Source organism: Gavia stellata, chromosome 2 (genome assembly GCF_030936135.1).
Source record: "Gavia stellata isolate bGavSte3 chromosome 2, bGavSte3.hap2, whole genome shotgun sequence".
In the NCBI taxonomy this organism is placed as follows: domain Eukaryota; kingdom Metazoa; phylum Chordata; class Aves; order Gaviiformes; family Gaviidae; genus Gavia; species Gavia stellata.
In genome coordinates, this window is record NC_082595.1 from 93253666 (window position 1) to 93266773 (window position 13108).

The window sequence follows — 13108 nt, forward strand, 5'->3', positions numbered from 1 at the left end:
ATTATGCCCTCTTTTGACAAAGATAATTTGGGAATATTCATGGATTGTTTTTTTTGTTCTGTTGTTGGAGAGGATTGAAGGAGTTTTTCTTTTTAGGAAGGGAGTAGACATTTCACCAAGCTCTCTTCTTATTTTTAATGGCATTTATGTGTGCTGGAAGAATTATCTATGTGACCTGCCATGCTTTCATCAGAGACTACATTATTGATACAAATCAGTGGTCTCAGTTATCACAATCCCACGGAAATAGCCTCTTCCTCCTTTCCTCCCCCCTTCTCAAATCATTACAGTGACCTTGACAGCTGATTGACCGAGATACATTCATTTTCCAAACGTACTAAATTAATACTCCTAATGTTTATTTTCGAGGATTAGAGGAATATTTCTAGCATTGATGTATGGTACTGTAACACAAGAGAAACTAAGGATCTTTGTGAACCATTCTCTCACAACACCAGGAGTCTGTCTGCAAAGCAAGAGAGAGAAGTCTGCTGCTGCAGCTTTTAATGCCTGCGAGCTCCGGGAGCATGGGGAAAGCAGACAGGCTTGGCAGATTTTTCCAGCATATCTCTAAGCCAGAGGCAAGCACAAACAGTCCCAGACTCAGACAGTTCTCACCCTGCATGTTTTGGCTCCGAAATGACATTTTAGCTATGTTTGATTTTTTAGTTTATCACATTTAATGCTATAGATTACATGTTTTTAAACTGACGCTCATTATCACTTGAATCTTTTTATGCACCTTTTGTTCTGATACTGGAAAATGCGTGGCTTCTTTTAGCATTTAATATTTGGCCTGAGCTCAAAGCTGAGCGGCTGTCTCTTGCTCTGCGTTGTTGCATCGTCTATGTTCCCAAGAGCTGCTTGAGCAATTCCCTCGGAAAGATGCAGAATTTTCTGTCTGATGGTGCAGCATGGCTGAGAGTTAAAAATTCTAGGCTAAAACCCAGTGGTGTTAACGAGGGGGATCTTTCAAAATCATAATTCATAGGACCAATAATTGATGGCAAGAAAGAACCTCTAATTTATTTGTGCAAATTCACAAGCTGCTGTTATTTTGCAGCCTCTGTTCAGCTGTGGAGGTCACGTCTGGGCCGGGTGATGTACTCCATGGCAAACTGTCTGCTAATGATGAAGGTACGTGGGTGGCAGCAACTGCAGAGGTACCGTATATTCCAGAATAGAATGCCAGAGAAAGTGCAAGATAGATAAGGGAAGACTACCTGACTGTACATGGAGGTTTTGCTTAGTGAAGAATTAATTAGACTTAATAATGTCTTACTTGATAGATAACCATTTGCAGTAATGTTCTTTGGGAACATATCTGTACCTATTTCTCCCCAAATCATCCTGGAGAATATGCAATAACAATTCAGAATTTGCTTTTTTAAATTGAATTTTTCAAACACTTAACTAAATGCTGTAATTAAAAGCAATTATGTGCTCTGTCTTTTTCAAACTGTGCACTGGGAATGTGGTCTATTTGTGAGCATTAATAATACTGTAGCCTTTGTACATGATGAAGATCCAGAACATCTAAATACATCCTCCCTTGTCAACTTCTGTCAATTGTAAGATATCTTCTTTGAAGTTAAATCCTCACCTGGGGGCGGGGGGGGGGGGGGCGGCAGGAGGAAGGATTAAAAGCAAAAGTAACTGGCTTCCACTGTTGGGTTTTTTCCCCTTGTTACATTTTTAAGCAATCCTACCCCATTTGGTGCAATACTCTTAGCTCACCCTTGTGTTCAGGAAGTAGAAATAAAACAACTTCTGACATTCACCTCATGGTCAGGGAAATAGGGATATCGCCATTCTGAGCTTGCAACAAACTGCTGTTACCCTGAGCTTAACTGTACTTCACAAATCAGTTAGCAGTGACAGCCTCAGAGCAGAGCTGTCAGCAATATAATCTTCAGAGGCCAAGATTTGCACTCCTTGCTTCCTGTTCTTTGATTGCCCAAGGTCATGCCAAACCTGACCCTCTGATGTTTACTAAGCTACTTCCCAAACGGGGCTTCCATTCTTAGTATTCCAGAACCTCAAAAAGCATGCATTTTTTAGTTAAGATCCAGTTATCCAAACACTACTTTACATGAAATGGAATATCCTTGTTATGAGAATTAGGGAAAACAGAAATTTGTATTCATAATGGTATTGCAATCAGAACATTTCTGTCTTGAATAGAAATAATTGTCCATTAAACCATGAAGTATTTTTAAGAATTAGTAAGCATTTATGTTTTGAAGTAGGTATTTGACATAGGTTCAGTTTTTAAGGAACTTTCTTTTTCAAAAAGCAAGTGGAGAAAAGCACGAGTTGCCATCCCAAAGAAAGTAGGATGTATAAATAAGAAAAGTCTGGTAACATATTTTTTCAAGAAGTTCACTTTACTTTTGACTGGGAATTGTTTTTAACTCTTTCAGTGTTTTTCTTGTTGTGTACACACAGATCCATGTGTATGTACGTTTCTCACGTTTTTTCTGATCTGGTCCTGTTAGTGCTATTTTATTCTAGTAATAGAAACATATTTGTGAATACTGATTATCACCTTTTTGGAAATGGTACTTCAGAAATACTGCAGCTCAGATACTTCTTAAGATTAATTAGATTTAGGGCCTGTCTCACAGCTGTTAAGTTAAAAATTTACGGTTCCACAATAGCTTCCAGATTACCCACAACTGCATGTTAATGCATAATTACTTCCATCTGAAATTTGTATTTCAGTGCATTGGCTATGGGGTAGCTGTGAGTCTCTCAGTTTTCAGAAGTATTCCTATACAGAGGATTACAGAGTTTTTAAGAAAGATTTTTAAATATGGTCATGTTGCAGTTAAAACCAGAGGTAGTACATGAAGTTAATTTTTCCGTTTATGTGACAGATCCTCTGTGAGAGAATTATATTGGTTATTTACAAATCTAATAACTTTTAAGACCATTCTAACATTTAGCAATGCCATAATCATCTTCTCCACCTTCTAGAGTATTCGGTATGAAACTATTTCTTCAAATAATTTTTAAACACACTTTTGTTAATTCTCCCATGAACAATTATATTAATTGAACAGAGCTCCACATATTTATAATTTTTTTGCTGTTGTGTAATATACTTTAAAAACTGTATTTGTTGTATTTCAAGTGTATGTAATTTAAAAAAAAAACAACTAACTGATTTCATTCTCCAAGTCAGTGCCATCTATTGCCATCTAGTGAACATTTACAATATTGCAATATGGTCATATTTGATCCCCAAGTACTATTACGTGAATGGAATAGCTTGTGCTATTAGTAGATTAATAATAATCATTTACTGAAGTAAAACTATGTGACATTGGTATAAAAAAAGAAAAACTGATTATCTTATTTTTACTAACCTCTTTCTTGGGCCAAAAAACTTCAGTAATATTTAATAGGGAACAATCTTGTCAGGATTGACTCTTGAAAATAAAAAAAAAGACTTTGATTAGATGTTGGACCTATAACTATTTAAATCTACTTAGTTATCCTCAACTCTAATTAGGTTTATTTCATGTCATCTCTCTTCTGCATTACTTATCTGACTCAAGGAATTCTGTTTATGTAGCATAATGATTTTTGTCTTTTTAAGTATGGCCTTATTAGTTTCATAGCTAAACATCTCATTAAATTATTGAGATGGAGGGGTATATATCCTCTTGGAGGTAGTGAGTGAGGTGCAAAGAAGTCATTCACCCAGACGTGTGCAGGAAACCTATACTGGAACAGGAATTTAATGACACATCTCCTTTACCCTGGGACCGTCTTTCCTAGGTACTGAATTCTGCCTGCTGTGTCCCTTTATCTGTGTGACCGATGATCCAGTTCGGTAGCAGTTTAAGGCAGTCTTACTATGCAGTCTTTTCCTCTTCATCCCCTTTTTTTTGTACAACCTTTCTTAAATGTGTTATAGCTTCCTTCCGTGCACCACTATTGGACTTAACCAAGTGACAAAACCAAAGAAATGGTGGATCTCAGTCATGTCAACTGAATAGGCTTTTCCTGTTTCATGTGAACAAGGGACAGCTTAAGGGAGGAGGTGGAAATACAGCAGGAAGGGAAGGGGAGACCACGTAACATGTGTCACTCTAGACTTCGATTTACAAGAACTGTGAGCTTAAGTAACTACGAAAGGGTACCCTGAATATAGCAGCATGAGGGAATATTCATTTAAAATGCAACTGATGATGTGCGTTGCTTCATTTCAGCAGTCTAATTGGAAAACGTCTGTCATTTTACTAAATCACCATGGAAGTGTCTTGAAAACTTTTTAAGTTCTTTTCATCTGAGCTAAAATCGCTTTTGACATTATCTTACCAGACTTTTACCTCTCTGAGGAATAAACACTTAAGTACTTTCCATATATATTATAAATGCACTCTAATTAAAGGCACATTTTGCACTTTTTAGATTTTTTTTTAGTGTTGTCTTAGCTTTTGTAGAACTTGCCGTTCGTAAAAACAAAAGAATTGATTTTAATTTGGGTCTAATACAATTAAAACTGTACAAAGAAGGAGGTAACAGCTTGTCCTAATGATGCAAGGGACTGATGCCTAAGGACTTTGGTTCCTGTATGATTTAAAGGAGAAAGACTGCATGAATCATTGTGTCTTTTGCCTAACTGTGCTGCAGTACTGCTCTTTGGATTCATAACACTGTGAATCTCTGCTTTCATGACCCTTCCACAAGTGCATTAGATAGAGAGGAAGGATAAGTTATCCCTTCTCTTCCCAAAGCATAAGTTATCTTCTCTTCCCAAAATATAGTATTTATAAACTATACACTTTGTATAACTAAAGCTGATTTTTAGTCTATGGTTTATTGAACCTACTCTCAGCATTCTACACATCGTGGTAATTTATGCTTATTTCTAAATATCTTATAATTAATATTTTAAGTGCTTAAGCTGGTGGTGAGGGAAACATGAGAACGTATAATGCAGTGACCATGAAGGGAAATACAGTTATACTGCAGTGCATCAAAGGAAAAACAAACCCCACTTGCCATTTTTGTGCAAGTAGATTCAGTGGCTTATTAGAACTATTTTGAATGGGTATATTTAATGTTAGCTCGAAATTTTCATAATAAAAGAGATTTTGAATTATAAAACAGTAGGCCAACTCTCATACACAGTTCAGGATATGAAACTTTAGTGCTTCTTTTGGGATTTTTTTATGAAGGTGTGGAAAATCTGAAGGCTCGCAATCTTTAGAAATTAAAGACCATGACAATACATCAGCCCCACTGTTAAGTCTTAAGATCACAAGCTGTAGTCACTGGGCTTTTTACTGGCAGTACCTAATAGGTCTTACTCCTCACAACCACGACTTGTATCAACCAAGACTTCGCTTCTCTGATAGGGTGTCTATTTATCATTCTCTCAGGCAATTTTTCTTGTACCATGTCACATTACCAAAGCTGGGAATAAAACCAGTCTTTACTACATTAGACCAAATCTCATCTACTTTACAATATGCTCCTTCAGAAGGAACTGTCAGATAAGATGCTTTCATAACTTACCATGGAATAGTATCGTTCTGTGTCACATGTAGCATACTCTAGAAAGCTACTACTGCTTCCATGACAGTGTGAGAGGAAGAGTAAATGCATATAAAGCTCACTGTGGGATCCTGGAGTAACTATAAAATGAGGTTGTATTTAGAAGCAAGCCTGGATATTATGATAATGTTCTACAGTTTCATCCTGGGACCATCCTTGCCTATGCTTAGTGGTGGCTTTGGACATACATAACTTATTCTCCTGTCGTCTCCTGGAGGAAATGGGTCCCATTCCTGTGATAGGCATTGCAAGGCATGGGGTAGATAAGCACAGATGCTATGTGCTGTGCCGTCGTATGGAAACAGGGTGCCATGTCCACAAATACAGTGCATAGACTCTTAATGCTTCACCTCTGCTCTCACGTTTTAGGAGGTGTGGATGTTTACGTACTCCTAGTTATAACGCATGAGGTGATGTACAGCCATTTGGTAGGGATTGCAAAGGGGAGGAGGGTTTCTTTGCCTGACTAGGCCAAGCCTATGAAGCCCCCGCAGCGTGGACCTCCAAGACATTACTTGGCTGCTTGTTCCTACTAAGGCTGGCGGCTACCTACGCTAGGGAGCCTGTGGTGTTATAATTGTGCAAACAGTGCCCCCTCGTGCAGCTGCTTCTGGCCAAGACTTTTCTGCAGTCAAGTCATGCTAAGCTGTAAACTAAGCTGACAGAAGCACTTTTCTATCAGCTTAACTGCATGATCTCCCGGGAATTGTTTCTACATCAGTTTGGGGATGTGACTGTAAAGCCCCCACCCCTCATGGTTGTGCTACGCATTGTTTTCGTGTAGCCTAAGCCTTAGAGTCTGCATGAGACTGAGCACTGGGTGAGGGGCAGCTTTAGACCACAGAACGGAAGACATTGACCACAAAAGCTAGAATTTTATATAATAAAATTATTTCTCCAGTGAGCACATTTTATGCTTAAAGGGATAAAATTCACAGTCATAGACAATCCTTCAGAATTTATAAATTATGCTCTTGCAGGTATTAGTAGCTAATACAAGTGTGGCTGGGGTTCCTCTAAGAGACAGTTCAGAGGCTCCCTATGCCAAATTTTTTATGCCTAACACAGTGGGACTCCATGATCAATGAATTCCTTTAATGAGAGCTGTTACAGTGAAAATTTAGTTTTTCCTAAGTCATAAATTTATGAAAAATTTTGGTAGCATAAATTTCATCACATTTGAGTTCTGAGTGCTAAATAAATCAGACTTTAAATAAATATATTTTCGTATATATGGCCTGTTGTCTTTGCTCTGAACTCTTTCCATTACCAATAATAAGCATGAACATGGTATGGCATACTAGAATTGGAGTAAACTCTAAATGTTAATAATTAACTGTTCAGAATTAATCATTATACCCAAAATATACAAATTTTTTGCAAAAGAGAGGTCCTGCAGAGTGCCTCCTGGGCTGTTTAAGTCAGTCTCTACTATTATAGGGCATGTAATTTCTCTTATATACAGATCGGACTCCAAAGACTTCTCTTGACTTTTTGTGTGTATGGAACAATTAGTATGTTCCAAATGGTGACCTGGTGCATGGGTCAAGTAGGGTTCAATCATTTTAAGTGGGACCTCAGGAAAAGAAATTCATTACACCTGGGGCATGTTGCCTCCTCAAACTAAGCAGCAGATGAAGAAAAAGTACCTTTACCAGTAGCTGTGATCACATTAGGGACAAGTTAAATGAGTACTATAATTTGACTAAGAAAAATGGTAGGGTAGAGAGTATCCCAAGATGCCTGCGCAGTTTTGAAAGATTATTCTTTGATGTCTTTTGCTTCCTAACACCCACCACAAATTCTTCTGTTAAGTTGAAGGGCAGGACTGTCAGGAATCGCCAAATTAGTACAGCCCAGAGAGTCTTCTGTCTTCGCATATGCCTGGCTTTTATAAGCAAATGCAGACTTTCTCTGCTGCTGCTCTGGATTGCTCCAAGAAGCCATAGCTGAGGCTAGTGCAGCCCTGTGCCCCGTAAATGTACCTACGACGTGTCTTCCAGTCGGTGTGGAGCACATGCAGAGTTTTTCACGTATGCCTGCCAAAGACCACATAGCCAGGCTCTAAAAGCCATTTACTGCCTAGATCATTGAATTACTGTGGTTTAACTGTGAAGCAGCTGGACTGCAGTAACCACTCACATGGGCATTTCTTTCCTGTGGGAAATGGGACTGTGATTTCGTTTAATCCTCTGTCACTGGGCATTGTCTGGAGGGTATGGTTGCATTGCATCTTGAGCAAGTAGATCTCAGAGCTGCAACTTGCCAGCACAGTCTTTGTGCAGGCTTGTGTGTGGGGCCACTTGCAAAACTTCATGGAGTTCAGAACCAGCCCACCCCTCACTTAGTTTTAGCCCAAATCAGTTTTCTATTTAGATTACCTGCTCATTTTCCTTTTACACGGTGTGGTAGAAGGTAACAAGAGTTTGGGTGGAGGGATAGAAAAAGTCTTGTTTCTCTTGGCAGTAGTGCTAGTTTGTCATCTGAAGATGTGCATGAATTGCAGCTTCTGACACATATTTTTCACAAGTTAAGAGCATGTGCACAAGCAGTTCCCAAAGCTTCGGAACATAGTTTGTTAAACCATGTAAATTATACATATTTTTGAAACATGAGGTACTTCTCAAGTATGTATACCCCAGTCACACAGAAGGCTTTTGACTTTCATCCTAACTCATAATCTAAGCTGAAGAGTAAATGTTCAGATTTTTTGTTCTTGGCATTTAGCTACAAACACAATATGATCCAGATTAAAAAAAAAAAAAAACGGGAAGATCCCCTGTGTATGCAGATCCAGTAAAACAGAGAAAAGACCAATATAGTCAGCTACTAGTGCCTACAGTGATAGGTAGAAACTCTGTCCGACTGACAAGTTGCAATTACTTTAATTCTGTTTGAATATGTCTTTAAAAAGAAGGCAACATAAAGGCTGACGAGTGCTGAGCTTAAATATCTGGTTGTGTGCTTTTCACCCCTTAGGACTATGTGCTTGCTGTAGATGCTTATCACACCGTCATGAAATATTACCCACAGCAAGAGCCTCAGCTGTTGAGTGGAATTGGAAGGATTTTCCTTCAGGTATGCATTTTATTCTAAATCTGATAGGTAATATTTCTGTTGACAGCTATATAGTGAATAAGTGTTGCATTTAAAACTATAGCTATTTTTATAGCGCAGGTATCAAATTGTAGAGGCAGTGGTCAAAACAAAAAAAACTTCTACCACGTGCTATTAGATAAAGTTAGGAAATATAATGCACCTGTAATATTAAAAGTACATACATGTACATTAGCAAACAAAGAACATGCTGTAGAAAATTATGCTAGTAATTTAATCAAAGAGCAACATTCTGCTTTCCCTAAAGCTAACAGTAAAGCTCCCATTGACTTCAGTGAGCCAGAATTTTACTAAAAATCTCATTTCTCACTGCCTCAAACTGCATGCAGCTCTCAGTCACACTGTATAACTGCATGTTCTTCATCTAGACAAAATTTGAGAGTTTCCTTCTTTTGTCCAGGTTATATCCCTGAGGAGACAGGGAAGGGCACATTAAAAGAAAAAACAGGACTGCACAAGTATAATAAATTTCCACGTAGCTACATACTTACCATAATAAGAAAAACAGATCTAAGTGCCGTAGTACTTTTTTTGTTTATCAGAAAATTATGCATCTAAATAATTAGTATCTGGCTGTTTTAAATTTTAGTCTCTCAAAAGTTCTTTGCAGTTCTTTCGTATTTCTCATACTGATGTTTCAAACTTTTCCTTTTTTATCTACTTCCTTTTATTATAAATCTAATTTTGAGGGGTCGAGTATTTACAAGCAATCTTATTTGTGGCATTCGTATTATAAAATTATATTGAAATGGAGTAATTTACTCTTGATAGATAATTAGATCACTAATACTGTTTGCTTGAAATCATAGAATGTCATTCAAACTTAGTTACAGATTTTCGTTTCTCAGCAGGAACATGTTTTCACAGTGTGGTAGACATGTTTGTCTCTAAAAGTCTCTGATTTAAAGTGGATCTCTATATCCATCACTATAGAGCAATTTTATGATATTGGCTGTGTGCATTAATTATTACCTATATAGGCAACCTAGTGATTATGCATATTAAAGAATGGTACCATAAATACATGTAACAGTATTGGAAATAGAAGTTATTATTAGCTCTGGTCTTACTGGGAAGATGACTGGGTACATTACTGGTACTGCCTTGCTGACAAGAGTGTCTGCCCTAGTGTCACACTCTCCAGTCTGTTAGTAGCTCGGTTTGCTATAGAAAAATTTTCACTCTCAGGAGGAAAGCATCTCCTAACTTTGGAAAGAATTAGTCCACCGAATTTCAAAAGTGGTGTTCGCAGGCTCCATACAGAGTCATTTGAAGTCATTGACTTCTGCCGTGTTGGCTGTGACAACAGGCCTTTAGTATTCACAGAATCACAGAATGACAGGGGTTGGAAGGGACCTCTGGAGATCATCTAGTCCAACACCCCCGCAAGAGCAGGGCCACCTAGAGCAGGTTGCACAGGAATGCGTCCAGGCGAGTTTTGAATATCTCCAGAGAAGGAGACTCCACAACCTCTCTGGGCAGCTTGTTCCAGGGCTCTGCCACCCTCAAAGTAAAGTTCCTCCTCAGGTTTAGATGGAAATTCCTATGACCAAGTTTGTTCCCATTACCTCTTGCCCTGTCACTGGGCACCACTGAAAAAAGACTGGCCCCATCCTCCTGGCACCCACCCCTTAAGTATTTAGAAGCATTGGTAAGATCCCCCCTCAGTCTTCTCTTCTCCAGACTAAAAAGACCCAAGTCCCTCAGCATTTCCTCATAAGAAAGATGTTCCAGTCCCCTCACCATCTTTGTAGCCCTTTGCTGTACCCTCTCCAGCAGTTCCCTGTCCTTCTTGAACCGGGGAGCCCAGAACTGGATACAGTACTCCAGATACAGCCTCAGCAGGGCAGAGTAGAGGGGGAGGATAACCTCCCTCGACCTGCTAGCCACACTCTTCTTGATGCACCCCAGGATGCCATTGGCCTTCTTGGCCCCAAGGGCACATGGCTGGCTCATGGTCACCCTGTTGTCCACCAGGACTCCCAGGTCCCTTTCCACAGAGCTGCTCTCCAGCAGGTCAGCCCCTAACCTGTACTGATGCATGGGGTTATTCCTCCCCAGGTGCAGTACCTACACTTGCCTTTGTTGGATTTCATAAGGTTCCTCACGCTGAATGGCAGCGCAGCCTTCCGGTGTGTCCGCCACTCCTCCCAGTTTTGCGTCATCAGCAAACTTGCTGAGGGCACACTCAGTGTGCACGTTCAGTGCTTTTACTGTCAGAACTGGACGTAGCAAAAGGACGTGTGAGGAGCCCTTGATGTTTTCATGTGATCCTAGATAGTAGTTAATAAAAAGCATCACTTCTAAATTCAAATGTCCTTTCTTTTAGCACCTTAAGGAGATAATTTTTTATTGTTTGGCACATTGTCTTTTTGTGACAAAATCTTCAGCTCTGTCTGGAGGGTACTGTTGCAATAGATGCAAGATTTTGATGTATTAAGAGACATAATCAGTGTGCAGGTAAACAAAACCAAGAAGTTCAAATCAAAGAAAGAGAAATGTGTAAGACCACTGTGCTGTATGTGTGCACTGTTGACGAGGCACTCTGTGAAAAAAATAAACTTCTTGCAGGTAAGATGGGAAAGCAATTTTCTTGTATTCCAGTGTCACAGCTTCTCAAAAACAGGTAGTGATTCCCAAATAACCTCAGACTGTTCTTTTAACTTTGAACATTATCCAAGAGAGGCACAAGGGAGTCAGATTTTAGCTGCTTATCAGTCATCAGATACTGTTTTACAATAGGCATTACACATATGAAACAAAGCAATAATGTACAATGAAGTGTAAGTTTAGGAGCCAAATAGGAAAAAAAGGTAACCTTTTGCAACATATAAAACCTTACTTTGTTTTTTTTTTTGTCATTAAATTGAGCTTATTAGTTTAAGACACCATGTTGTCTTTATCTCAGCTGTAGCAGGGCATAAAGAGGCCTAGATCTGATGTATGGCCTTTAGCTGTTGCCTCAACCTAAGTGGGAAATGAGGATGAGAGAAATGAAGAATGCAGGAAAAGACAGAGGCTATCGCAGAGAAATTTTCAGAAGCACTGTAATTCTGTCAGCAATCACCTGACCTGTAAAACAGAAATTCATATGAAATGGGGAAACAGTGACTACATTTTAGTCTCTAAGATATTATTGTGTGTTGCTAATAGACTTTGCTTGCAGACTGACCTATCCAAAATTGTCATTTAAATAACTACATTAAAGAATTTAGAAAGCGGAAAGCTGCTTGACCTTACCCTCTGCAATAGATTGCTGCAAAACAGAGTTAAAAGCAATAAATAAATCCTAGGAGTACTTAAGAAAAATAATCTTGGTTTCTAGACAACAACAAACTTAAGTGCGTAGTATATTGGAGGCTTCTTGTTAGAGGATATGATTTTTTGAGGTTAACAGAGGAATTTCCATTTTTATTCGAAGTGCTAATTATTATTAGATACTGAATTCATGTTTTCTGAACTACGTTAAATAAGATTAAGTTATGAAGACCACTTTAAATATTTAACATTTTAATGACTAATTAAAACAAATTCTTTTTTTTAAATATTTTGCCAAAAAAAAAAAAGCAAGTAAACCATTTCCCCTCAGTGGAAAAAAAGAGAATTAAAAGTTTGGCAAGTTTGCTGAGAAGATACGAGATGCTGCTAAGAAATGAGAGCTTTTAATGATCACAAATCAGGTGTGATTAATCTCAAAGCATATTAGATTTGGACTCGTCAAGCTCCCAGTGGAGCAAGCTGTTAGTTTGCTTTAGAAATGGATTATTCTCATGGTCAGGGGCTTCCTTCTAATTTCCAGGCTGAAAATATTCAAGGACGGACTCATTTATACTTGTGCCAGTATTGTCCTTTAGTTAAAAGTAACTATTTTCTTGGTGGTTTACACCTTTATTTATGGAAAGTATTTGTATCTTTTGTCATTATAACTGAATGTGTAAGTTTTTAGAATGAATAATGTTTGGTTTTTTTGAGTCCATTTATGAAACAGCTGGGAGAAATGCATCTGTTTAATTAGCTAGAGTATTAATGGGTATTCCATAAATGCTTTGGTAGATGGACAGTTGCATCTTTGAGTGCAATTGGATCATCTCCTAAATGTAAAGAATAATAATTTCTTTATGCTGTCAAAGGGAGAGGTCTTGTGGTTAGAGGTAAAGCAGTACCAGTCATACAACTGATGTTAGTAGGACTTTGGATGCTGCCACTATGATACTCCCACAAGCAAACTGGGAAGAAATCTAGATGAAACCTTAGAATGAATGTTTGCTGTGTCTGAAAAGTGTGCTGGGAAAGTCATTCACTGGAAGACTAGAAGGACTTGCTGGATGATCTTTTCCACAAGGGCCTCTTTAGGGTTTGCAGTTTTTTTTATTTTTCAGTTAGGTGCTTGTATGATGAAATGAGAAACGTGCCTGTAAAA

The 13108-nt window shown here is 38.4% G+C and overlaps 1 protein-coding gene across 3 annotated transcripts in view; it reads left to right on the plus strand.

The window, feature by feature from the left end:
* Positions 1-13108, plus strand: part of TRAPPC12 (trafficking protein particle complex subunit 12) — a 57994-nt gene that overhangs the window by 40395 nt on the left and 4491 nt on the right. For 2 of the 3 annotated variants that reach the window (XM_059834041.1, XM_059834044.1), the window contains exons 8-9: positions 1064-1137; positions 8551-8649. In XM_059834041.1, the coding sequence (XP_059690024.1) occupies positions 1064-1137; positions 8551-8649 (173 nt within the window). The remainder of the gene's footprint in view (positions 1-1063; positions 1138-8550; positions 8650-13108) is intronic. The other variant, XM_059834050.1, reaches the window with a different exon arrangement.